The 26,049-nt window shown below is 42.1% G+C and overlaps 1 protein-coding gene across 2 annotated transcripts in view; it reads right to left on the minus strand.

The window, feature by feature from the left end:
• Positions 1–11,138: 11,138 nt before the first annotated feature.
• The window catches only part of LOC139407332 (bcl-2-like protein 13), a 47,140-nt gene continuing 32,229 nt past the window's right edge, over positions 11,139–26,049 (minus strand). Inside the window, exons 7-8 of one of the 2 annotated variants that reach the window (XR_011634090.1) lie at positions 11,773–14,315; positions 11,139–11,690 (exon numbers count right to left, since the gene is read on the minus strand). Coding sequence is in view for 1 of the 2 variants with exons in the window: in XM_071151039.1 (XP_071007140.1) it covers positions 13,359–14,315 (957 nt within the window). In the remaining variant the exon portion in view is untranslated. Of the gene's footprint in view, positions 14,316–26,049 lie in introns of both variants that reach the window. The other variant, XM_071151039.1, reaches the window with a different exon arrangement.

Consider the following 26,049-nt stretch of genomic DNA (forward strand, 5'->3'; position numbering starts at 1 on the left):
GGAATGTACCGCACCGGGCTATGCACCCGCACCGGGGACACCGTGCGCTCCACAGCATAACACGGTGCCTGCCCGGTCTCTCTCGCTCTCCGGTAAGCACAGGAAGTTGGCGCAGGTCTCCTACCTGGCTTCGCCACACTCCCAGTGTGCCCCTCCCAATACATTTTTGGGGCTGCCTCTCGGGCTTCCTACCATGCCGTGCTGACTCCATTCGCCGGTATCCCTCCTCACACTGCTCCAGAGAATCCCAGGCGGGCTCCGGCACTCTCCTTGGGTCAACCGCCCACCTGTCTATCTCCTCCCAAGTAGTGACACAGTCCAGATCTCGCTCCCATGTCCAGAAATCCTGACTTCGCTGCTGCTGGCCATTACCATGCCGCTTGGTCCTTTTGTGGTGGGTGGTTCTGTAATGGTTTTCTTCTGTGGACGAAGGATCGGACCAAAGCGCAGCGTGGTTAGAGTTCAACATGTTTAATAAAGACCATAAACGTGAACACTACAAAATACCAAAACAACAAACGTGAAAAACCGAAACAGTCCTATCTGGTGCATAGACACAAAGACAGAAGACAGGAAACAACCACCCACAAAACCCAACACAAAACAGGCTACCTAAATATGGTTCCCAATCAGAGACAATGACTAACACCTGCCTCTGATTGAGAACCATATCAGAACAAACATAGAAACGGGAAAACTAGACACACAACATAGAATGCCCACTCAGCTCACGTCCTGACCAACACTAAAACAAAGAAAACACAAAAGAACTATGGTCAGAACGTGACAGAATGGGATCAATATTTACAGCAATAAATACACACAATATTCAGTTAGGATTAAAACAACAAAAACTTGGACATATTGAATCTATAAAAACGGTTTCAAGTCAAACTCCTCGTTAAGGCCAAGAGGAGACAGTGTGTTCAGCCTGTGGATCCAGAAAGATTCCCTTTGAAGAAGTTTCCTCTCAATGTCCCCTAAACTGCAGGACATCTTGACCATTTCTATTCCAATGTATCTCAGAGAACTAATAGGATGTCCAGCTTGTACAAAATGAACAGCAACCAGATCTTTTGTCTCACCAATCTGTATATTGCTGCAGTGCTCACTGATCTGGGCCTTAAGGCTTCTAACAGGTTTCCCATATGTAAGACAGACCACAGGTAATCAGGCCTTTGATCTTAAATCTTTGTCCTATGTGGGGGTGGGTAAATTAGTGACATTTGTATGTGAAACTGCATTGAGCACATCGGCCACATTTGTAATTACCCTCTGGAACCTTGTCCACAAAAGTTTCCCTTTTCTCTGGTGGATAATCAGATTTGACCACAATGTCGCTCACGTTTGGGGGTCTTTTAAAGACCATACGTGGGGGGTATTTAAAGATGGGTTTCAATAATGTACCAGTGCCTAGCCCAATGGTGAGTATTTTGGTTGAAGGCTTTCCAACTATTGGCCCTTCACAACGATGATTGGACTGTGGATGTTACAATGACTTTTGGGGGTTGAAAATTGGAAATTGGTCATCAATTTCTTTGCTGTTCTCAATGTACTGTGTTGATGGCATAGTAGAAAAGGAGGCACAAGATGAGCTGTTTCCAGAGCCTGAGTTGTCATCTACTTCTGCAAGTCTCCATGTGTCTGAAGTCTGTTCACAACTCTGGCCTTGTGAAGCTAGACATCAAACTGTTAGGAATTTTATGAATAATGACTATAACTATAACTAATTAAACTCTGTTTTATTATATCTGATTAACAATATTAATTCATAAGTGAGGGATTGTGGAGCATGAAACAGGGGGTAATTAAATAAAATAAATACCATTCCAGCCAGGTTGGAGGGGACTGGATTTGTGGGTTTTTAAGTAAGCAAAAAGGGTTGTTAACCTATGGTTGAACCGACTCAACTTAGCTCTGGGATGTTTAGATAAGGCAGTGTGTGTTTTCTTAGGTTTTCCATTAGCTGGAACTGTCTGCTGAATGGTGATGGATGAAGACTTCAGAAGTTTAATCTCGATTTAACTGTGTGTCTGGAGTGAGAGAGAGAAGGGGTGGGAATAAACTTTTGAACTGTTGGGAGAAAGGACGTTTTATAACCTATGACGTCATATTTTGTATATAAACTGTTGTTCGTGGTTACATGGCAGCTCGCTCCGAGAATAAATACTATTATCTCATTTTGATTAGACTGGTCTCTGTCTATTTTACTCAAGAAGTTACGCAACTTCTCATCAGTCACCACTCTCTCACCCTACTCTTGTTTTGTAGGTCATTTCTTCCTCTGTCAACTCTCTCGCGTGGGTGAAGAGGTTGAGAGCGAGGAGGAAGAGTTCAGAGGTCCATCAACAGAAGTGGTTTATAAAATCGGTAATTGTTATCTTTTCATTAACTATCCACTCATGATTTCTCTCCTAGCTTTGGTGCACGCTGAACTGCATCATGGACTTACCATCTGTGGTTTCTGTGTGATGTCTCTGCAGGTGACCTGGGCCATGTGAGATCTGTCGTGACTTGACTTTAACATTCATCTGATGACTGTTATTTATCTAATCAACTAACTATGTGTCATTGTTACCTGACTGAATTAATCATGTAACAATGAACTCATTAGGAATTTGGGGCACATCTATAAACAGTCAATTTATTAATCATAACATAATTCGGGAACAGTCGTAACTTCCTGCATCTGCAAAAACAAGAGCCTTAATTAAGATTCAATACTAAACAAATTGGTTTAATTATGTATTTACTAGCTAACTAAATGGTGACAAAGGATAAACATACCTGCCCTCCAGGACACCGACACCACCCAATGTCACAGGAAGGCCATGAAGATCATCAAGGACAACAACCACCCGAGCCACTGCCTGTTCACCCCGCTATCATCCAGAAGGCGAGGTCAGTACAGGAGCATCAAAGCAGGGACAGAGAGACTGAAAAACAGCTTCTATCTCAAGGCCACCAGACTGTTAAACAGCCACCACTAACATTGAGTGGCTGCTGCCATACATGTAAAAAATTTATCACTAGCCACTTTAAACAATGCCACTTAATATAATGTTTACATACCCAACATTACGCATCTCATATGTATATACTGTACTCTATACCACCTACTGCATCTTGCCATCTTTATGTAATACATGTATCACAAGCCATTTTAAACAATGGCACTTAATATAATGTTTACATACCCTACATTACTCATCTCATATGTATATACTGTACTCGATACCATCTACTGCATCTTGCCTATGCCATTCTGTTCCATCACTCATTCACATATCTTTATGTACATATTCTTCATCCCTTTACACTTGTGTGTATAAGGTAGCTGTTGTGAAATTGTTAGGTTAGATTGCTCGTTGGTTATTACTGCATTGTCGGAACTAGAAGCACAAGCATTTCGCTACACTCGCATTAACATCTGCTAACCATGTGTATGTGACAAATAAAATAGGATTTGAATTGGTTTGGGGACAACATAAATGAGGCAAAGAAACAGGTAGGACCCCAACATCAATTGCCTTCTTAAAGACATTAAATATAAATTCAACAATATCCTCCTGAATTCACTAATAAGGCCATCATTCCCTGGAAATGTGTTCTCTTTTAACTTGCTGATACATTTTTTTATTTCATTGGTAGAAATAGAATCATCGCAAGACTTTTGGAAGTCTTCATCTATGAATTTTGCATATTCTTTGACAGTCTAGAAAGGCAGATATGTCACTAGTAGTATAGGCATTACTGGTGTAAAGATTACCATAGAATTCTAAAACATATTTTGAAATATCTTTGGGGTTGTCATTTTTTTGCCATCTATATTAAGCTTATGAATATAGGAAAATTCTGATGTTTTTTTTCTTTTTACCTTCCTCCAACCATCTCCTTCTTGATCTTACAAATGTCCCTTTTGCTCTCTCTTCATACACACGGTCCATTTCTAGTTGCAAAGAGAATAACTGAACCTTTTCTTCTTCATCAAGGTCCTCCACAGAGATTAGAGAAAGGATTTCCTTAACAAGTTTATCTTCCCTCAATCTTTTAGGTTCAGCCATTTCTTTACCTCTCTTCATGGCTGTTTGTCTTAGTTCATACTTCCAAATACTTCCAAATATTTCCCATAAGACTTAAATCGTTGGGCTTTCCTCCATTTTTTTTGTATGATATCTTTGGCATCCATCTTGAAACGAACATCTTCCAACAGTCTACTATTGCGTTTACAATAACTCAATTTGTGTTTGCGTTTACAATATAACTTTATGATCAGTAAGAATTGATGGTTCAATGGATACCTCGACTACACTGTCATCTAATGAATTAGAAATCAACCAGAAGTCAATTGTTGACTGTCTGTACATGTCCTTGTTACACCAAGTGAAGTTATTTTTATCAGGATATTTAGATCTCCAAATATCCAATACAATCATCACATTAGATACAGAGTTCAAATCTCCACCTAAAAATGTTGATATCCTGAAATACACCATTAACTCTAATCTCTTCTTCAAATTCTTGAAATAATATCCTGTTGTTTTGTTTGTTATTGGATGCATAAATATTCTCTAATAAAAACATTTCACTGTTCAAATTAGCCAATGTCCAGAGTGGTGAGTCTTACTGCTGATGACCTTCCCTTTAAATGCACCTCTTAAAACTGCTACACCTGCAGAGTGGTTGTTGCCATATGACAACCAAATATCGTTATCCCATAGATTTTTCCAAAAAGCTAGATCGGAAGAACAAGCATGAGTTTCTTGTGGAAAGTAAAAGTCTGCATTAAAGCATTTGCAATACAGGAAAATAGCCTTACGCTTGAGTAAATTATGAATAACCCTGACATTAATTGAAAAAAGAGATAAAAGACATCAACTTCAACCAACAACCTTGTTATGCTAATATAACATTTCCTAAGGATATGTAACTCAAAAGGATTTCCATCCCATTATTAACCTCTCCAACAAAAAACAACAACAATTCTGGTCATAAAGTATTCTTACTCCCACAAGGGGGAGACATTGTGTAGACCTTACAATAAGCAGTTATTCACCCATAGTTAATGTTTAGTTGACCAGTTTTCAGGTCAGCCTTTTCTCATTCAAGTGTTCGTGTGCATTCTTTACAATAAAAGGCTGCTTTTCACCTGGAAATTAGGCAGTGTTTAGGCCTACCATGTATGTCCGAGTTAGACTCTTTCTCAAATGTTCTGATGTGGCCACATTTCTTTCCTACGGGCTAATGTGATGCTCCATTAGCCATTACAGGTTAAGTACGGTTTGGCGTAGCACAGAGAATTTTCAACCAACCTTAACTTGGCGATACTTCCTCAATTCCCGACTTGGAAGACAACCAGTGTCTTCCAAACGTCCATGTCTAGTTGCAGGGGGTTTGTTTGAATTGAGAACATACTCTGTTATTCATATCAATCACATCAACATGACATCTATTGCGGCCGCTTTACCACAGTGAAATAGGCTATAAATAGCGGTGCTATTACAAAATTGTTTGCCCTCATATGCATGGATGAAATTTGGACACCCAAGCTATAGGCTTCTGTAGGGCTGAACCTGCCCAGATGATGTATGTGCTTTACAATGTTTTTAATTACAGCCTATGATCGGGATTTTCTCTCTTTCTTTTTTACAATTTGTATCATGTTGAATATTAGTCACTATCTGGAGCCAACATCAGTAATACTCACATACTGTACATTTATAAATGCCACTTTAGTGTTATTTTTCTTCAATTTGTAACTTACATTTCACATCATTCCATTCCGTTGACATTTATTTCCTCTATCACGTCTGTGTAGTTGTTCCTGAGGGTCGCTAGCATTAGTGGATCATATTAGGCTAATGTTGTGCAATAATTTGGGACATGTAGCCTATTTGAATCATTATGGAACCAAGACCACACGTAGCAGCTTAAACCTGGAGCCTGGTACACGTTCACGACGACTGGACCGTTGTCATACAGTTCCATGATTAGTGAGCCTCCAACACTCTACTCAAGAAACTGCATGTAGACTTTCACAGTGCCATCTGTTTGTCACTAAAGCCCCATATACTACCCACCACTGCGACCTGTATGCTCTCGTTAGCTGGCCCTCACTACATATTCGTCCTCAAACCCACTGGCTCCAGGTCATCTATAAGTCTATGCTAGGTAAAGCTCCGCCTTATCTCAGCACAATGGTCACCATAACAACACCCACACATAGCACACGGTCCAGCAGGTATATTTCACTGGTCACCCCCAAAGCCAACACTTCCTTTGGTCGCCTTTCCTTCCAGTTCTCTGCTGCCAATGACTGGAATGAATTGCAAAAATCACTGAAGCTGGAGTCTTATATCTCCCTCTCTAACTTTAAGCATCAGCTGTCAGAGCAGTTTACCAATCTCTGTACATGTGCACAGCCAATCTGTAAATAGCACACCCAACTACCTCATCCCCATATTGTTACTTGTCCTCTTGCTCTTTTGCACCCCAGTATCTCTACTTGTACTTCATAATCTGCACATCTATCACTCTAGTGTTAATGCTAAATTGTAATTATTTCGCCTCCATGACCTATTTATTGCCTCACCTCCCTACTCTTCTACATTTGCACACACTGTACATAGATTTTTCTATTGTGCTATTGACTGTACGTTTGTTTATGTGTAACTCTGTGTTGTTTTTGTCGCAGTGCTTTGCTTTATCTTGGCCAGGTTGCAGTTGTAAATGAGAACTTGTTCTCAACTGGCCTACTTGGATAAATAAAGGTGAAATACATTTTTTTAAATAAACCTGTTCTCTCCATGTATTCTAGTCTGTCAACAAAATTATAATTAAAGGTACACCGTATTTAAAGGGGTGGCTTAAGATAAATATACTGAAAACCCTATTGAATGAAAACTCCACAAGAAAATCTGTTGGCCAGCAAGTGAGAGGATTTTCAGTGGTTAAATGACATTTATTCAGTTTCAAATACACCACAGTAAAATAGTCACATAAATATGACGGGGGAATAAATATGGGTTTGATTGACCAATACAAGTTTGTACATGGTTTAATCTGAATAAAGTAAGCACACAACAAACAGAATATAGGTAACTAGGTAGGTCAAGTTGTTGGTCTATGTGTCGTTCCATGTCGTTTATGCAAGCCATGACATCCACCAACTCAGATTGTTCTAAAATTGTTTCTGTAGTTAGAAACAGGCAAGATCAGCATTCCTGCAACATTATTTTGTTGAAATATAATTTGATCTCAGATAAATTAAGCTAATTGATTGCACCCAAATGGGTCATTTTAATTTATAGGATTCATATAATATTCAATATAAATAGTACCAAACATCTGATTTTGACCAAACTTTTTCCAACAATGAGTAAGACATGAGTAATCCAAAGAAAATGTCAAAGGCCACCCACGGACCCCCCACACCCCATGCCAATTCTACCCCAACAACGAGTATAAAGTATCAATTCTCTATGTCTGAGAGTAGTATATATATATATATATATATATACAGTGCCTTGCGAAAGTATTCGGCCCCCTTGAACTTTGCGACCTTTTGCCACATTTCAGGCTTCAAACATAAAGATATAAAACTGTATTTTTTTGTGAAGAATCAACAACACATTTATTGGATATTTCAAACTTTTTTAACAAATCAAAAACTGAAAAATTGGGCGTGCAAAATTATTCAGCCCCCTTAAGTTAATACTTTGTAGCGCCACCTTTTGCTGCGATTACAGCTGTAAGTCGCTTGGGGTATGTCTCTATCAGTTTTGCACATCGAGAGACTGAATTTTTTTACCATTCCTCCTTGCAAAACAGCTCGAGCTCAGTGAGGTTGGATGGAGAGCATTTGTGAACACCAGTTTTCAGTTCTTTCCACAGATTCTCGATTGGATTCAGGTCTGGACTTTGACTTGGCCATTCTAACACCTGGATATGTTTATTTTTGAACCATTCCATTGTAGATGTTGCTTTATGTTTTGGATCATTGTCTTGTTGGAAGACAAATCTCCGTCCCAGTCTCAGGTCTTTTGCAGACTCCATCAGGTTTTTTTCCAGAATGGTCCTGTATTTGGCTCCATCCATCTTCCCATCAATTTTAACCATCTTCCCTGTCCCTGCTGAAGAAAAGCAGGCCCAAACCATGATGCTGCCACCACCATGTATGACAGTGGGTATGGTGTGTTCAGGGTGATGAGCTGTGTTGCTTTTACGCCAAACATAACGTTTTGCATTGTTGCCAAAAAGTTCAATTTTGGTTTAATCTGACCAGAGCACCTTCTTCCACATGTTTGGTGTGTCTCCCAGGTGGCTTGTGGCAAACTTTAAACGGCACTTTTTATGGATATCTTTAAGAAATGGCTTTCTTCTTGCCACTCTTCCATAAAGGCCAGATTTGTGCAAAATACGACTGATTGTTGTCCTATGGACAGAGTCTCCCACCTCAGCTGTAGACCTCTGCAGTTCATCCAGAGTGATCATGGGCCTCTTGGGTGCATCTCTGATCAGTCTTCTCCTTGTATGAGCTGAAAGTTTAGAGGGACGGCCAGGTCTTGATAGATTTGCAGTGGTCTGATACTCCTTCCATTTCAATATTATCGCTTGCACAGTGCTCCTTGGGATGTTTAAAGCTTGGGAAATCTTTTTGTATCCAAATCCGGCTTTAAACTTCTTCACAACAGTATCTCGGACCTGCCTGGTGTGTTCCTTGTTCTTCATGATGCTCTCTGCGCTTTTAACGGACCTCTGAGACTATCACAGTGCAGGTGCATTTATACGGAACTTGATTACACACAGGTGGATTGTATTTATCATCATTAGTCATTTAGGTCAACATTGGATCATTCAGAGATCCTCACTGAACTTCTGGAGAGAGTTTGCTGCACTGAAAGTAAAGGGGCTGAATAATTTTGCACACCCAATTTTTCAGTTTTTGATTTGTTAAAAAAGTTTGAAATATCCAATAAATGTCGTTCCACTTCATGATTGTGTCCCACTTGTTGTTGATTCTTCACAAAAAAATACAGTTTTATATCTTTATGTTTGAAGCCTGAAATGTGGCAAAAGGTCGCAAAGTTCAAGGGGGCCGAATACTTTCGCAAGGCACTGTATATATATATATATATATATATATATGACAGCTGTCAGTTGGATGGATTATCTTGGCAAAGGAGAAATGCTCACTAACAGGGATTTAAAACATTTCTGCACAACGTGAGTAATATTTTTTTTGCGTATGGGACATTTCTGGGATCTTTTATTTCAGCGCATGAAACCTGGGACCAACACTTTACATGTTGCATTTATATTTTTGTTCAGAATACTGTGCTTTCCAAATACTCACTGGTTCCCTTTGTTTCTGATTCATTAGTGTACCTATACGTAACAGACTTACAATTGTACAAGGATGCTTTCATGTATTCAAAGTTTTTTTATGAGCATGGCCATAAAATAAATAAATAGCTCGATGTAACATCAATAGGTTTAGGCTAATATATGATACTCACATTTTCCCTATACCTATCATGAGGTTGCTACATCTTAGCCTATGAATGAAAGTTTACACTGTAGGTGCACAGGTCAAAATAAAAATTTGAGGACTCAAGGTGACAGTGCACATTCAATAATTCAATACCGCCTTGCACACTCTTGCCTGCATCTAGCTTATCTATGGTGTAATCATTAGTCCAACAGTTGCAAATTGGAGTTTCTATTGGACAAATGCAGTTGTGTTTATCACAGTTTAACGGAATCGGTGTAATGAATACACCCCTGATCACATCCAAACAGTTCACTTTCCTAGCATCCACATACAAACTGCATGATTATTTTGCTCGTTGTACAATTCCTTTTCGCATCTACTCCTTCTCTCCCTTTCCCTTCGTTTGTGGACTTCAGTGGACAACAAATCAGCGGTCTGTGACCAGGCAAAAAAAAAAATAACTTTGTAAGCCAAACCTTCATATCTTAACCGCTACACACAGCCTACATCGTCACCATATTAGCTAGCGTCATAGTCAACATAGCCAAAATAACGCGTTAGTAAACCAGCTACAATCAACCAAAAACGTACCTTGACTTGAGAGTTCCAGTGTTGGATAGCCATAACCAGCTAGCTAATATAGCGTCCCTCTCTGTTTGAGCCAGGTGTTTGAGTAGGCTTAACTAGCTCCATTTGCTAGCTAAGTTTATTTATTTATATATATATATATATAGCGTGCTCACCCTTCATGTTTAACCTGTCTAGGACACACGTTCTGCTAATGGAACCCCCCCCCAACATTCCGCTGAAAAGGCAGCGCGGGAAATTCTAAAATATTTTTTAGAAATATTTAACTTTCACACATTAAGGAAATTAATTTGTTCAAAACTGTTAAACTATTGTCTGAGTCAACTCACATTTTAAGCACCGCAGTGCTAGCTAGCTGTAGCTTATGCTTTCAGTACTAGTTTCGGTCTCTGATCCTTTGATTGGGTGTCAGTTCATGCCGCAATTACTGATTGGTTGAGGACATCCTCCAGAAGTTGTCATAATTATTGTAAGTCTATGGAACGGGGAGAGAACCACGAGCCTCCTAGGTTTTGTATTTAAGTCAATGTACCCAGAGGAGGGTACATTGACTACACCATGGCGCTACCCTACAGAGTGCTGTTAAGGCTACTTGTAGGCCTTCATTGCAAGACAGGGCATTTAGATCAATTATCTGGTGTGAATATATTTAGAGTTATCCAAAAATAACTTTAAACATTTCACTATTTTACTGAAATTCACTGAGGATAGTCCTCCCCTTCCTCCTCTGAGGAGCCTCCACTGGTCAACAACCATTTAATTTCTCAACCATACATCTTGCTGTTGTTTACCACCACAAAACACACATGGTTGTATCTACACTTGGCTAAGCAACAGTGCAGTTAGTGCAGTAGTGAGATGTGTGAGTCTTTACAATACTGATATTAACCAAGTATACTGTGCAAATTCACTAACCGGTGAACAGAACAAAGCTGGACAATCGGGTTAACTGTAGACCAATGGCCATCACTACATGATCATTCGGATCAAGTGTTCACATTGCATGCTCCCAAAGAGTGCCTAGTTATACAAATAATTACCTTAAACACACACTGACTCGAGGCCAACAGCACAGATTTTATTTTGGATTCACATTGTACACAACAAACAGAGGAATATATGAGGTTTCATTAGCTCTGTTGATTGTCTGTGGCAGGGCTGGCATGTGTGTTGTTCCTACTCTTCAAGTTGTGGACAGACTTCCATTTCTCAAGCCTGAGTGGAAGCTTTGCTAGTAGTGGGAAGAAGACAGCAAACAGCTGTTAAGCTTTGTTTAGAAGTCTCGATTGTAGAAAGGAAGGCATGAAAGGTAGGGTTACAGCGGAATGGCAAGGCAGTGCCGGGTGGGCAGTTTGGGCCAGCAGAGGGAACAAACATTGAACCATGTGGAGGAAGAAAAACAGTCCATGTGAGGTTATTTACCATTATAAACTAGGTGGGTCGAGCCCTGAATGCTGATTGGCTGACAGCCGTGGTATGTCAGACCGTATACCATGGGTATGACAAAACAGCTTTCATCTTTTTTAAATTATTTTTTTTACAATGGTAACTAGTTTATAATAGAATAAAGAACCTCGGGGGTTTGTGGTATATGGCCAATATACCACAGCTAAGGGCTGCATCCAGGCATGACGTGTTGCGTCGCGCCCAAGAACAGCCCTTAGCCGTGATATATTGGCTATATACCACACCCCCTCGTGCCCCATTTCTTAAATAGACATTTGAGTTGGGAATGAGAGAATAAATTGATTCAAGACAAAACATTTCTCCTTCTGATAGTCTCAGATTAAATCAAATAGACGGACTATATACCTTTCATGTTTAATATTTCAATCTTAAACCTTTTGAGTTGAACATACGAGTATGAAATTCACCAAACAAACAGAGACAAAGTGGATCTTGGTGCAGTCATTCCCAACCCTCCATTCCCTGTCGACAGAACACAGTGCCTGGACCAGTATTGACCATGGTGCCATCATGGTTAAACTGGCTTTAGGAGTGGTTGACCTTCTCACACACAATGACAGATCTACACATCTATTTTCAAGGATGCATCTTCATGCCTGGAATGTTGAATAACACATTCACCCATCACAGTCCCCTCAAAACCAAAGAGATGGCAAGTTATAAAACGCAATGGTGTATCCCACTCCGGCTGTTAGCTGCGGTAATCTTTATCCTCAGCTTGTCCCTTTTTATGACACTATTAAAAAAAATCTATTTCATTGCAATTATTATAATACTGCAATATGACCATACATTACAACACTATATAAAGAGAAGACTCCTGTGTCAAAATGTGTTAGCTAAATGAATTAAATTAGGTACAGTGATATATTATATTCATGTGAAAATATATACCCTTGAGTCAAGGCATCCCATTCACATCTTAAAGTGGAATCCCTAATTTCCCCCTCCCCAAAAAAAATTGGCCCGAATAATTTACAAAATAATACATTTATCATCAGTTGATGTAGTAAGTGACTGTTAATATAGTGGGGGAGTAGATCATAAATATTTCTACTTCATATTCTAGTGTGATATTAATCATCTCAATGAAGTGCTATATGAAGAATTGTCCCTTTTAAATCTGCAGATAGTTATTTTACAGGTATGTCAGGGTCTCCAGTAGTGAGTCTTATATCCCAACATCACATACAATTATAAAAACAAAAATGAGTCTAATCATGATCTGTTAACTGCCATAAAAATAAATTCTACATAACCACATTCATCTCATCCTCAACCTGCTCTTGAAGACAGGATTGTTTTTCAGTGGACAAAAGGTAGTCAGAACATACTTTTTCTAATATTTCCAGATAGAAAAATCTATTGGAATAGGTGCCCTTTCCTCTACCCCTTTTTTGCAACAGAATTGGCAATTATGACTTGAGCTACACCCACTAGGCTGAGGACAAAGAGGTACCGAAGCGCCAGCCGAGAGGGTAACAGACACCCTGCTTGTATCGTTCACATGCATCAAGATGGCACAGGACAGAACCACACCCCCAGAAAACACACAATAGAGAAACCAAGATAAAAATGTAAAATATGTCCTTTCCAGTTTGCTGTCGCCGACCCATCACCTCAATTGTACAACTGAAGAGAAACACATCAAAACACCAGATGAGATGAGAACGGAGGAAAAGAAGAGTTCATTTTGCCATGGTGTGTGCACCTGGCGTTGGCAGCACAGCAGCCCAGGTTACCTGCAGTGAGCTAGGCAGGGACCAGGGAGGTGGTGAGGTCTGGGGCCCAGGTCAGGAGCACCGCTAGGCTACCTCTTCCGGTGGGTCAGGACTACCCAGGCCACTACAGCAGCTAGGGCCACCAGGGCAGCTCCACCGTAAAGCAGCACTGGAAGCTCCAACTTGGGCTCTGGTTCCATTTGCACTGGGGCCTCCTCAGCTGGGGCCACAGGGGTCTCCACAGGGACTGGGGGTGCCTCCAGGACAGGCGCTGTTGCCAGCTCCAACACGGTCTCTGACTGAGGTTCAGGCTGGGGCTCTTCTAGAACGGGCTCTGGCTGGGGTGGTGCTGCTGCGACTGGCATTGGGACTGGCTCTGGGACTTGCTCTGCTGGTTGGGGAGTAGGGGGCACCTTGGCGGTTGCTGCCTCAACAACAGGGGCAGGCTCAACCACAGGGGCTAGTGCAGGGGATTCGGGCTCTGACATGGGAACAGTGGATGGGGCACGCGGTTCTGGCTCTGACGGGACCGCCGACAGGGGAGCAGGGGTCTTGAAGACGACCGGCTCCTCCAGACATCCCACCACAGGCTCTGGGGCTGCTGGGACAGGAGGCGGGGTGTCATCCCTAAACTCCGCCCTCAGCTTGGCCAGTTCGCTCTCCGTCCCCAGTACGCTCAGCATGATCTCCTGCAGCTCAGGCGCCTCTGCCCCGCCCTCACCCTCCTCTGCGTCCTCTCGCTCTACGTGCACAATGTCAGAGTTGGAAGAGTTGTTCTCGCTGCGCTCCTCTGAGAGGTTGCCCTCGTTGCTTTCAAGGCTCTTGAGGTCTTCGGGATGGTCCATCATGCCCACCTGTGCCCAGGACTCGTGGCCTGCCAGAGACACACGTAAGCTTTCTGTCTGCCAGCTGCCCAGCTCACTGTTATCTCCGGTGCCCAGCAGCGATGTGGGAAGCTGCTCTCCAGACAGGATATAGATGTCGTTGCTGTCCTCGGCTATGATCAAGCCCTGCTGCTCCTCTTCCTCCAGGCTAAACACTGTACCCTGAGAGGGAACACAAGTTCAGTGGTCAATATGGAATCACAAAAATAACAAGCATTGCATTTTCACAAAGTGCTGATGGGTGGGATATAATAAGCTTATGACCTTGTGGGATAAATAAATGAGACTGACACTTAAAAAAAAAAAGAAGGTCAACACCTCTGCCACTACTGGTCCACTGCTAAGAAAGGTACGGATACTCCCAATTCTTGTGAATTTTAAAGCAATATCACAGTAAAAAAAAGTGACGCACACCTCAGTAAAGTTCAATGTCACATCTTTCACTTATATCTCACAGGAGCTGCAATACAAAGGCTTTGATGTGGTTTGGTAAAGTGTGCAGTCACCACCTGAAACCAATCAGCCCATCTGAGGCTACAGTACGTCATCGGTGTTATCACAGACCTTTTGTCTCGACTTAACTTCCTACTGACCATTCTAAAGGAAAACACTGAGGATATCACAATCTAATTAATATTTCTGTGCTTTAACATTTGTTTAGAGTTGCTGTATGCACCTACCCTGGTCTTGATGAAGTCGACACCATTGACAAAGGGCCATAGCCCATGGGAGTGATCGACTAGAGTAAAACCTATTTAGAACCGGTGCATCTTATTTACTGGGAAATAAAATAATTCTGATAGTGGTGACAGACTTCTAAAAAAGGTATCCTCAGAGAGCTGCCGGTCCGTAGCTGCTCTTAAGTAACTGAATATAGGGCAATGGGCACAAGCTTGAAAACAAATTAAACAATGGTATATACTCCCAACCAGGCTATTGTGACACAGGTTTCTGTTTGTATGCGCATCTCTTCTTATGGTATCAATATCAAATGATCAAAGTAGCGTCTACAGTAGGTCAAAATGTAAACTTGTCTCAGAAAACACACACTGAATTCCAACGAGTGGTGTGAATGGGAACTAACAACCGGGTCAGAAGCCTGATGTTTTACTTTATTTTTTAAATTTAACTAGGCAAGTCAGTTAAGAACAAATTCTTATTTACAATGATGTCCTACCCCGGCCAAACCCGGACGCTGCCCTATGGGACTCCCAATCACGGCCGGATGTGATGCAGCCTGGACATAATCTAATCTAACAGTCATTTTGGCTGTAGAGCAGGGATCTCCAACTAGATTCAGCTGAGGAAGGATTTTTTCTTGGGATGGTCGGAGGGCCGGAACATAATTACAAATCATTTGTAGACCGCAAATTCACCGCAAGGAGCCCAAACATATAATACTTGACTAAAACGATTTCAAACCTTGCTTACATTTGTATATGATCATGTGTCTCTCTAGCACGCGTGGGAATACCGGAACAGATTTCCCTAATTAAGATCACAGATTCTGGTGTTTTCACAGTTTCTTTTCTAGCTCAGAAAACCATTTGTAGCGTCAGATGGGGAACCCTGCTGTAGATTGAATCTGGGGCGGCAGGTAGCCTAGTGGTTAGAGTGTTGGGCCAGTAACCGAAAGGCTGCTAGATCGAATCACAGAGCTGACAAGGTACAAATCGGTCGTTCTGCCCCTGAACAAGGCAGTCATTGTAAATAAGATTTTTCTTAACCGACTTGCCTAGCTAAATAAATCAAAATTGCATTCTATTAGCCACAGTACTGCTCCAATAGTTCCATTTAGGCCTATACAGTGCATTTGGAAAGTATTCAGACCCCATGACTTACGTTACAGCCTTATTCTAAAAAGGATTACATTATTTATTTTCCTCAATGATAAAGCAAATAGGTTTTTAGAAAAGTTTGCAAATGCATTAAAAATAAAACAGAAATACCTTTACATAGTTATTCAGACCCTTTGCTATGATACTTCAAATTTAGCTCAGGTGCATCCTGTTTCCATTAATCATCTTTGAGATGTTTCTACAACTTGACTGGAGTCCACCTGTGATAAATTAAATTGATTTGACATCATTTGGAAAGGCACACACGTCTATATTAAAAAGGTCCCACAGTTTACAGTGCATGTCAGAGCAAAAACGAAGCCATGAGGTCGAAGGAATTGTCCGTAGAGCTACGAGACAGGATTGTGCCGAGGTACAGATCTGAGGAAACAAACCTAAACATTTCTGCAGCATTGAAGGTCCAAGAACACAGTGGCCTCCCATCATTAAATGGAAGAAGTTTGGGACCACCAAGACTCTTGGAACTGGCCACCCAGCCAAACAGCAATCGGGACAGAATGGCATTGGTCAGAGCGGTGACCAAGAACCCGATGGTCACTCTGGCAGAGCTTCAGAATCCCTCTGTGGAAATAGGAGAACCTTCCAGAAGGTCAAATCTCTGCAGCACTCCACCAATCAGGTCTTTATGGTAGAGTGGCCAAACGGAAGCCACTCCTCAATAAAAAAAAAAGGCACATGACAGCCCGCTTGGAGTTAGTCCTTTGGGTGCCTATTGGCTATCAGACCATGAGAAACAAGATTCTCTGGTCTGAAGAAACCAGGATTGAACTCTTGACCTGAATGCCAAGCATCTCGTCTGAAAGAAACGGTGAAGCATGGTTGTGGCAGGATCATGCTGTGAGGAGAATTTTCAGAGGCAGGGACTGGGAGAGTAGTCAGGATCGAGGGAAAGATGAACGGAGCAAAGTACAGAGATCCTTGATCAAAACCTGCTCCAGAGCGCTCAGGACCTGACTGGGGTGAAGGTTCACCTTCCAACAGGACAACGACCCTAAGCACACAGCCAAGACAACGCAGGAGTGGCTTCGGGTCTCTACAGGTCTCTGAATGTCCTTGAGTGGCCCAGCCAGAGCCCAGACCTGAACCCAATCAAACATCTCTGCAGAGACCTGAAAATAGCTGTGCAGCTATGCTCCCCATCCGATCTGCAGAGAATGCGAGAAACTCCCCAAATACAGGTGTGCCAAGCTTGTAGCGTCATACCCAAGAAGACTTGAGGCTTTAAAATCGCTGCCAACGGTGCTTCAACAAAGTACTGAGTAAAGGGTCTGAATACTTGTGAATGTGATTTCAGTTATTTAAATAATTTTTGCAATACCCCATAATGCTGTGTCATTATGGGGTATTGTGTGTAGATTGTAGATGAGGGGAAAAAAAAACATTAATCCATTTTAGAATAAGCTGTAACGTAACAAATTGCGGGAGGGGGGGAAATCAAGGGGTCTGATTACTTTCGAAAGCACTGTTTTTAGATGTCAATATTTGACCAGGTAGGTAAGTGGGTAGGAGGCTATTCAGGCACATTTAATAAAAAGGGAGATCTTTGTGTAGGAAGCTTGAACATCAGCACTTTAGGTGGCTGCATCGCGTGTCAGACGGTGTGAAAATGGCTGCCTCAGAGCTCAAACTGAATTCCCACAGAGCACGGTAGGGGTAGCAGGGTGCCATGGACTTGACAGGATGGCTCTGACAGCACTAACTGAGTCAGCCTAATCCACATCTCCCCCATGAAAAGATAAGGTTAAACTGTTACGGTTCATTCAGGTAGGCTAAATAAACGGCTCTGGTACATTTCTCTTCCATTCAAACAGGCTTGCAAATGACTACTTATTTGCATCGGACTCACAGAACATTTTCATAACTAAAATGGGGCCATATTGTATCTATGTAAAATACAGGTGTTTGAGCTAAGGGCCTATAGCCTGACTGAAGGTTATTCTCCTTACAAGGACATTCTCTCAGAGGCCAGGCTGCATCCCGGGAGGCCAGGCAGGGGATTAAAACTAAACGCCAACCCTTCCTAGCATGCACTGTCTGGGTGTAAGCGGATTTGCGTGTGGGAGAGTGGTTGACATCATTTTTTTAAAAACCCTCCTCTCTGGGCAGGGTTTTAAGTGGTTGGATAAAGAAGGGCAGCCATGTTGTGTGAGGGCCACATGAATAGGTCTCCATCTGGGAGTAACAACTGTTGGGCAAATGAAATAAATCTGCAGGAGACCTTTAACCAGTTACTAAATCCAAAAAACGACTTATTTTCCTATGTTCTCAAAAGAGCATATGGTAAAGCTCTCCCCATCAGCAGGCTAAGTAGACCACCAATTATTCAGTAGCTAGCAGCTAAAAACATGACCAAATGGGGAAATCTGATTTTCTAGGACACAGCATAAGCAGACACAAGTGAAATAAAATCTAGATATTTTGGCTACTTCATATGAAAACAAACACCAAACTTGAGATGTCCACACCTGTCATCCTTAACTTCACTCCCTGTATGAAATACTAAATGCATGCTCTTCAACCGATCGCTGCCCGCACCTGCCCGCCCGCCTAGCATCACTACTCTGGACGGTTCGGACTTGGAATATGTGGTCAACTACCTAGGTGTCTGGTAGTTAAGCATCTCCAATCCAAAATTAAATCTAGAATCAGCTTCCTTTTTTGCAACAAAGCCTCCTTCACTCATGCCACCAAACATACCCTCGTAAAACTGACTATCCTACCGATCCTTGACTTCGGCGATGTCATTTACAAAATAGCCTCCAACACTACTCAACAAACTGGATGCAGTCTATCACAGTGCCATTCGTTTTGTCACCAAAGCCCAATATACTACCCACCACTGCGACCTGTATGCTCTCGTTGGCTGGCCCTCGCGTCATATGTTGCCAAACCCATTGGCTCCAGGTCATCTACAAGTCTTTGCTAGGTAAAGCCCCGCCTTATCTCAGCTCACTGGTCACCATAGCAGCACCCACCCGTAGCACGCACTCCAGCAGGTATATTTCACTGGTCACCCCCAAAGACAATTCCTTCTTTGGCCGCCAATCCTTCCAGGTCTCAGCTGCCAATGACTGGAATGAATTGCAAAAATCTCTGAAGCCTTATATCTCCCTCTCCAACTTTAAGCATCAGCTATCAGAGCAGCTTACAGATAGCTGCACATAGACCAATTTATATATATTTTTGCTCCTTTGCACCCCAGTATCTCTACTTGAACATTCATCTTCTGCACATCTATCACTCGTGTTTATTTGCGAAATTGTAATTATTTCGCCACTACAGCTTATTTATTGCCTCCCTAATCTTACTTAATTTGCACACACTGTATATAGACTTTTCTATTGTGTTATTGACTGCACGTTTGTTTATTCCATGTGTAACTGTGTTGTTTCTGTCGCACTGCTTTGCTTTATCTGGGCCAGGTCGCAGTTGTAAATGAGAACTTGATCTTAACTAGCCTACCAGGTTAAATAAAAGGTGATAAAAAATGAACACCTATAACTTCACACACCACGTTGATACAAAGACAGTTGCCGTTGTACAACAGAATTTTGAGGTGTTGTGATCGGTTGTCAGGTGTGTTACAAAACTCCCCACCCTCGCTACGACACACACACACCCACAGAAAGACAAACTACTACACACACTGTTCCCCTGAGAGGAAGTCAGGCGGCCCCACACAGGAACAGCTCTTCCCAAACTACAGTGCCTTCCGATAGTATTCACACTCCTTGACTTTTCACTATTTTTTTGTCAACAATCTACACAAAATACTATATTAATGGAAAATCAAACACTAATATTTTGATTAGCTAAGTATTCAACCCCCCCGTGTCAATACATGTTAGAATCACCTTTGGCAGCAATTACAGCTGTGTGTCTTTCTGGGTAGGTATAAGAGCTTTACACACCGGGATTGTACAATATTTGCACATTATCCTTTCTAAAATTATTCAAGCTCTGTCAAGTTGGTTGTTTAGCAGACAGCCATTTTCAAGTGTTGCCATAGATTTTCAAGCCAACTTAAGTCAAAACTGTAACTAGGCCACTCAAGAACATTCAATGTTGTCTTGGTAAGTAACTCCACTGTATAAATGTGGCTTTGCATTTTAGGTTATTGTCCTGCTGAAAAGGTGGATGTCGCCCAGTGTGTTGGAAAGCATACAACCAGATTTTCCTTTAAGACTTTGCTTAGCTCTATTCAATTTAAATTGTAGTACAACTCCCTAGTCCTTGCCGATGACAAACATACCCATAACATGATGCAGCCACCACCATGATGGAAAATCAGAAAATATTTTTCAAATTAGTGATTCGAGTGGTACTCAGTGATGTGTTGGATTTGCCCCAAACAATGCTTTGTATTCAGGACAAAAGTTAGATTTGCCAAATGTTTTGCAATATTACTTTAGTGGTGCCTTATTACAAACAGGATACATGTTTTGGAATATTTGTCATTCTGTACAGGCGTCCCTTTCACACCGTCATTCAAGTTAGTATTGTGGAGTAACTACAATGTTGTTGATCCACCCCTCAGTTTTCTATCACAGCCATTAAACTGTTTTAACGTCACCATTGGCCTCATGGTGAAATCCCTGAGCAGTTTCCTTCCTCGCCAGCAACTGAGTTAGAAAGGACGCCTGTATCTTTGTAGTGACTGGGTGTATTGATAACCCATACAAAGTGTAATTAATAACTTCACCATGCTCAAAGGGATATTCAAAGTCTGCTGTTTTTATTTTTACCAATAGGTGCCCTTTGCTAGGCATTGGAAAACTTCCCTGGTCTGTTGAATCGGTGTTTAAAATTCACTGCTCGTCTGAGGGACATCACAGATGTATGTGTGGGGTACAGAGTAGTCATTCAAAAATCACATTAAACACCATTGCACACCAGGTTAGTCCATGCAACTTATTAAAATTTAGTCCTGAAGTTATTTAGGTTTGCTAAAACAAAAGGGTTGAATACTTAAATGACTCGGGCGGCGCACAATTGGCCCAGCGTCATTCGGGTTAAGCGGTCACTGTAAATAAGAATTTGTTCTTAACAGACTTGCCTAATTAAATAAATGTTAAATATTATTATTACACACCGGCCATTTCAGCTTTTCATTTTTTATTAACGTAATTCCACTTTGACATTAAGGGATAGTGTGTGTAGTGACAAAATCTGAATTTAATAAAATGTCAAATTCAGGCTGTAACACAAAATGTGGAAAAAGTCAAGGGGTGGGAATACTTTCTGAAGGCAGTGTATGTACCACTCGACAATGCTGTGTTAAAACACCTGTACCACACAATGAGGGAAGTGATACCGCCACACACCCACAGTTAAACTTACCTCAGGGATGACACTACGCTCCACTGCACCTATGAACAGTTACCACAACCTTAACAGTCAAGGTACAGTGAGGTTGTGAGTGATTGGTGATTACATAGGCTATACATTTACATTTTAGTCATTTAGCAGATGCTCTAATCCAGAGTGATTTACAGGAGCAATTAGGGTTAAGTGTCTTGATCAAGGCCACAGAACTTTCACCTAGTCAGCTTGGGGATTCGAACCAGAGACCTTTCGATTACTGGCCCAACGCTCTTAATTGCTAGACTACCTGCTGCGATACTAGGCTCCGGTGTAAAAAAATTAAATCACCAGTGAAGGGCAACATTTAATCCCACACTAGTATCACATGTACAGCCACATCTAAAATACAGTACGAGATCCTTTTAGTAAAGACTTGGAAGCCTGCATCGTTTGAAATGAGAGCTGGTAGTTTGTCCCAGCAGGCTCTCAGTCACATGTGACTTGCTACCTGTCACCCAAACATACCAGAGCTCTTTGCCAACACAAATATTAGAATTGGGAACTCAAGTCATGTTACAGACTGGCTGACTTAATTTCACTCATTTTTCTTTGCTCCAAAAGATAATGTGAAAGGATAATTGGTTTTTGGTGTCTGTTCCAATGTTAAAGGCCCAGCGCAGTCAAACACATGACCTCATAATGTGAATTTTCATGAAAATCTGTCAACAATTGGATGGAACCCAAGCTACATAAGAAAATCAGAAATGATCGAATATAGAGAGAAAAAAAAGAACAGCTGCATTGGACCTTTAATGCTTAGCCTACATGTATGCATTGGTGTGTACAGATTTGCAATTATGTTTATGGACACCGGTCTGGGTGTTCTGATAAATGTACGTTTAATTTCTATTTAACTAGGCAAGTCAGTTAAGAACAAATTCTTATTTACAGTGACGCCTAGGAACAGTGGGTTAACGGCCTTGTTCTGGGGCAGAACGGCAGATTTTTACCTTGTCAGCTCGGGGATTCGATCTAGCAACCTTTTGGTTACCGGCCCAATGCTCCAACCACTAGGCTACCTGCCGCCCCAAGACTGCTTACGTAACATAACATTAACAGAGGAGTTCTTGGTAGTCAGACATTGAGAGACTCATGATGACGTCAGGCTCCATGCTTAGCCAGCCAGCCCAGAGGCATCTAACCTTCCAGTATACTCAGATACAAATTTTGTTTCTCAGAAACTATAATCCCATAGTAGTGAGTTGGTTTCAGAACGAGGGACCCATACTAACAATACCTCTCATTTAGTGTCGTGTGCTGCTATGAAGTGCCATCAAAGGGGATTGACTTCCAGGAGGGGCCACTGGACACAGTAACATAATGGCCATTCAATATAGTCGCACAAGAGCGTTGTCAGTGACATAAAAACATCCCCCAGTCAGGATTCCCCCATTATTACTGACCCTAATCCCATCACTCCTCCCTCATCCAATTAATCCACTAACACTAAAGAGCAACAAAGCTATTCTAACCTACCGTGTCAAACGAGTAAGACATCATGTACCCTTTTAGGAAGTAGCTTTCATTAAAAAAAAATACAAGGATCCAGTTGCCCCCAAGAGAGGCATGGCCTCCTTTCTTGTGTTAGATTGACTGCAGCTGGGTGTAGGCCTATAACCAGGTTTATCCAGGAGGGTTAATGTGAAGCAGCTGGCCTGATGGGAAAAGCCACATGGATGAATGACTACTCGTCTTCTACAAATTAACACCTAACTAAAAAAAATGACCAGTTTGCCCTCATTTATGAGATGAGTTTCAACAAGAGAGCCTGGTAACAGCCAGATAGCGAGACTGTTTGGCCTTGGAGCATCAGACAGAAGACCTTGAGACCAGGTGTCCAGCACAAAAGGTTGTGTTGCTCTCGCTGTGTAAGTATGTGTGACGCAGGTCAGACAGCAGCAGTAGACACTGACCTGGGTTCGGCTATTAGCATAGATGCCCTGACCATCCTACAGTGGGGATCTGACCTGGGTTCAGCTGTTAGCAGTTGAGAGGTGACACTGCTCTGGGAGGATAGAACTATAAGTAGGCCAGTCTGGCTTCTGGTAATTTTTCCTCAGCAGAGCCCGACACTGCAAAACAAAGAGATGCACTCAGCATTTCACCCCAGCAGCAGAGAAATCTTACGTAACATAACAGAGGGCTGTGCAGCCTGACATAGACCAGAACACCCCCCCCCCCCCCCCCAAAAAAAATATGATTTGTCCCCGTGTGTTTATAAGGCAACCAAAATTCAGTATATGTGAAAGTATTTGGGCATTTGCCTGACTAATCTGTCCAGTTTGTGGCCTTTTGGCAAGTAACTTGACTATTGTGCGCTGCAACGGAGGCTGCGCAATTTGAGAACGCAACGTAAGCACACCTGTCACAAGCAGTTTGAGGGACACCAAAATGAAACTATTACTGCATTCATTTTCTGAACATTTTAGCCTTCCTCTCCCAGATGACCTTAGACAAGGTGTCAGAGACAATATTTGTCCGGTCACTTCCGAGCGACAGGAGTTGCATCACCCATGACAAGGTCTGTAATAGGACATGGCTGAAGGTCCCTGTCAGAACACACACGAGCAGCAGTTTTCACTGTCGTGTTGAAGGACAGCAGTCAGTGCTGTCTGAAGGACAGGGCTAGAAATAGATGGACAGGGTGTGTCGGGGTGTTCAAGGGCAAAGGTCAGATAAAGACCTCTGCACCAGCCAAGTTTAATACAGACACACCCCTCACTCTTAGATTAGCCACAGTGTTTTAGGCTCTCACACAGTTCCAGTATGTCACAGACCCAAACCCTTCATGGTGAACAGGTTCAAATGCAGTCATACCCATGCTAGTCCATTTTGTATCAGAAGCCATCCTTATTCAAAATGTCTCTAGTGTATTGCATTCCCCTTGCTTACTCATCACCCCCCCCCCCCCCTCCCATGGCCGGGTCGGATTTATGAGCTGCTGGTCTTGTTGTTCAATGAAGTGAACATGACATTGGGGTCATAATCCTTTTTGTTTCCTAATGTAATTAAACAAAAAGGCATGGTCATTGTCAGAGCCACCAAACACAGGAGGGACCACGGTCACGAGGATGGCACGACGTACCCGTCATCTAAATCAATCTGCCACCCATCAGATTTACAGTGATAACTACAACCAATCAAAATCGCTCAATAAGTGATAACCCAGGAGGTTGTTTGGGAATTTCTTGTCTGTAAAAGTTGCAAGATAGATTGAGGGAAAATTCAGTGCATTCTGTTCTGTTCTAAATGCTCCGTCAGAGGACCTTAGGGATTATTGTGTTCTAGGCACTGTGTTCAAACTGTCAACTCAGATATCCACACACTTCACATCACGGTCAAACGAGCTAAAACCAGATTCGGAGACGCAAGCCCTTCCCTACGGTCTAGAGTTCTTCAATCCCCCCCCCAACCGTCTCTTACGAACTACGATCAATGTTCTCCCACAGTCCTCTACAAACACGCGCCACCAAAAAGCACAAGATGAATGACCTACCTGACTGTGACCCAGCAACTATACAGTAAGTGGTTCCCTGAGCAGGTTTAGAAGCCCAGAAAGAGTCCCAACAACAACAAAAAGAGAGCCAGAGACAAAGGGAGGGAGGAGTGGAGAGAAAGGGGGACCCTGTTGTAGCGAAGTGGAGCCACACACACCGCTGTGACAGAATGACAGTAACGGAGCTTTAACTTCACACCACAGGAGGAGTTTCCACTGGCGTGTCATACCCACCCCCACGCCCTCTACTCCACTCTCTCCCTCCCCCTGCGTTCCCAGCCCTAGCCTATGGACCATTCCTGACATAAGTGGGAATGTGGCAAAGTTAGTATGGCCAAGGGACATAATGTGAGAGCATAAGTGAGTCAGGGAGGATGCATCAGAGATGGTCGTAGTATGTTATCCCTTCACTGACCGACCGCCTGTTCTTCCAGTTCTCTGCTGCCAATGACTGGAACAAACTGCAAAAATCTCTGAAGCTGGAGACTCTTAGCTCCCTCACTAGCTTTAAGCACCAGCTGTCAGAGCAGCTCACAGATCACTGCACCTGTACATAGCTCATCTGTAAACAGCCCAGCCAATCTACCTCATCCCCATACTGAATTTACTTAACATGCACCCCAGTCTCTCAACTTGCACATTCATCTTCTGCACATCCTAACATTCCAGTGTTTAATTGCTATATTGTAATTACTTTTCCACGATGGCCTATTTTTTGCCTTACCTCTTATCCTACCTCATTTGCACATGCTGTATATAGATTATTCTACTGTATTATTGATTGTGTTTGTTTATTCCATGTGTAACTCTGTTGTGTGTCAAACTGCTTTGCTTTATCTTGGCCAGGTCACAGTTGCAAATGAGAACTTGGTTCTCAACTAGCCTAGCTAGTTAAATAAAGTTGAAATAAATGTTTTTAAAAAACTGCCCCACAGCAATTCTTATTCTCACCACAAGACAAGGACAGCCTTGTGTTTCTTTTCCCTAGGGCTTGTTACTGTAATGAATAGGCTACACTGTATCTGTATTGATAGCATAACCACTTCTTCTACATGTCCAGTGGTGGTAGGTGCCGTTTAAGATTAGGAAGGATGATTTGTCTTTATGAGCATGGCATTATTTTCATTAGAGCACATTGGATGACTCATTTATATTCCAGTCACCCAGTTCAATGTAA

Source organism: Oncorhynchus clarkii, chromosome 1 (genome assembly GCF_045791955.1).
Source record: "Oncorhynchus clarkii lewisi isolate Uvic-CL-2024 chromosome 1, UVic_Ocla_1.0, whole genome shotgun sequence".
NCBI lineage: Eukaryota > Metazoa > Chordata > Actinopteri > Salmoniformes > Salmonidae > Oncorhynchus > Oncorhynchus clarkii.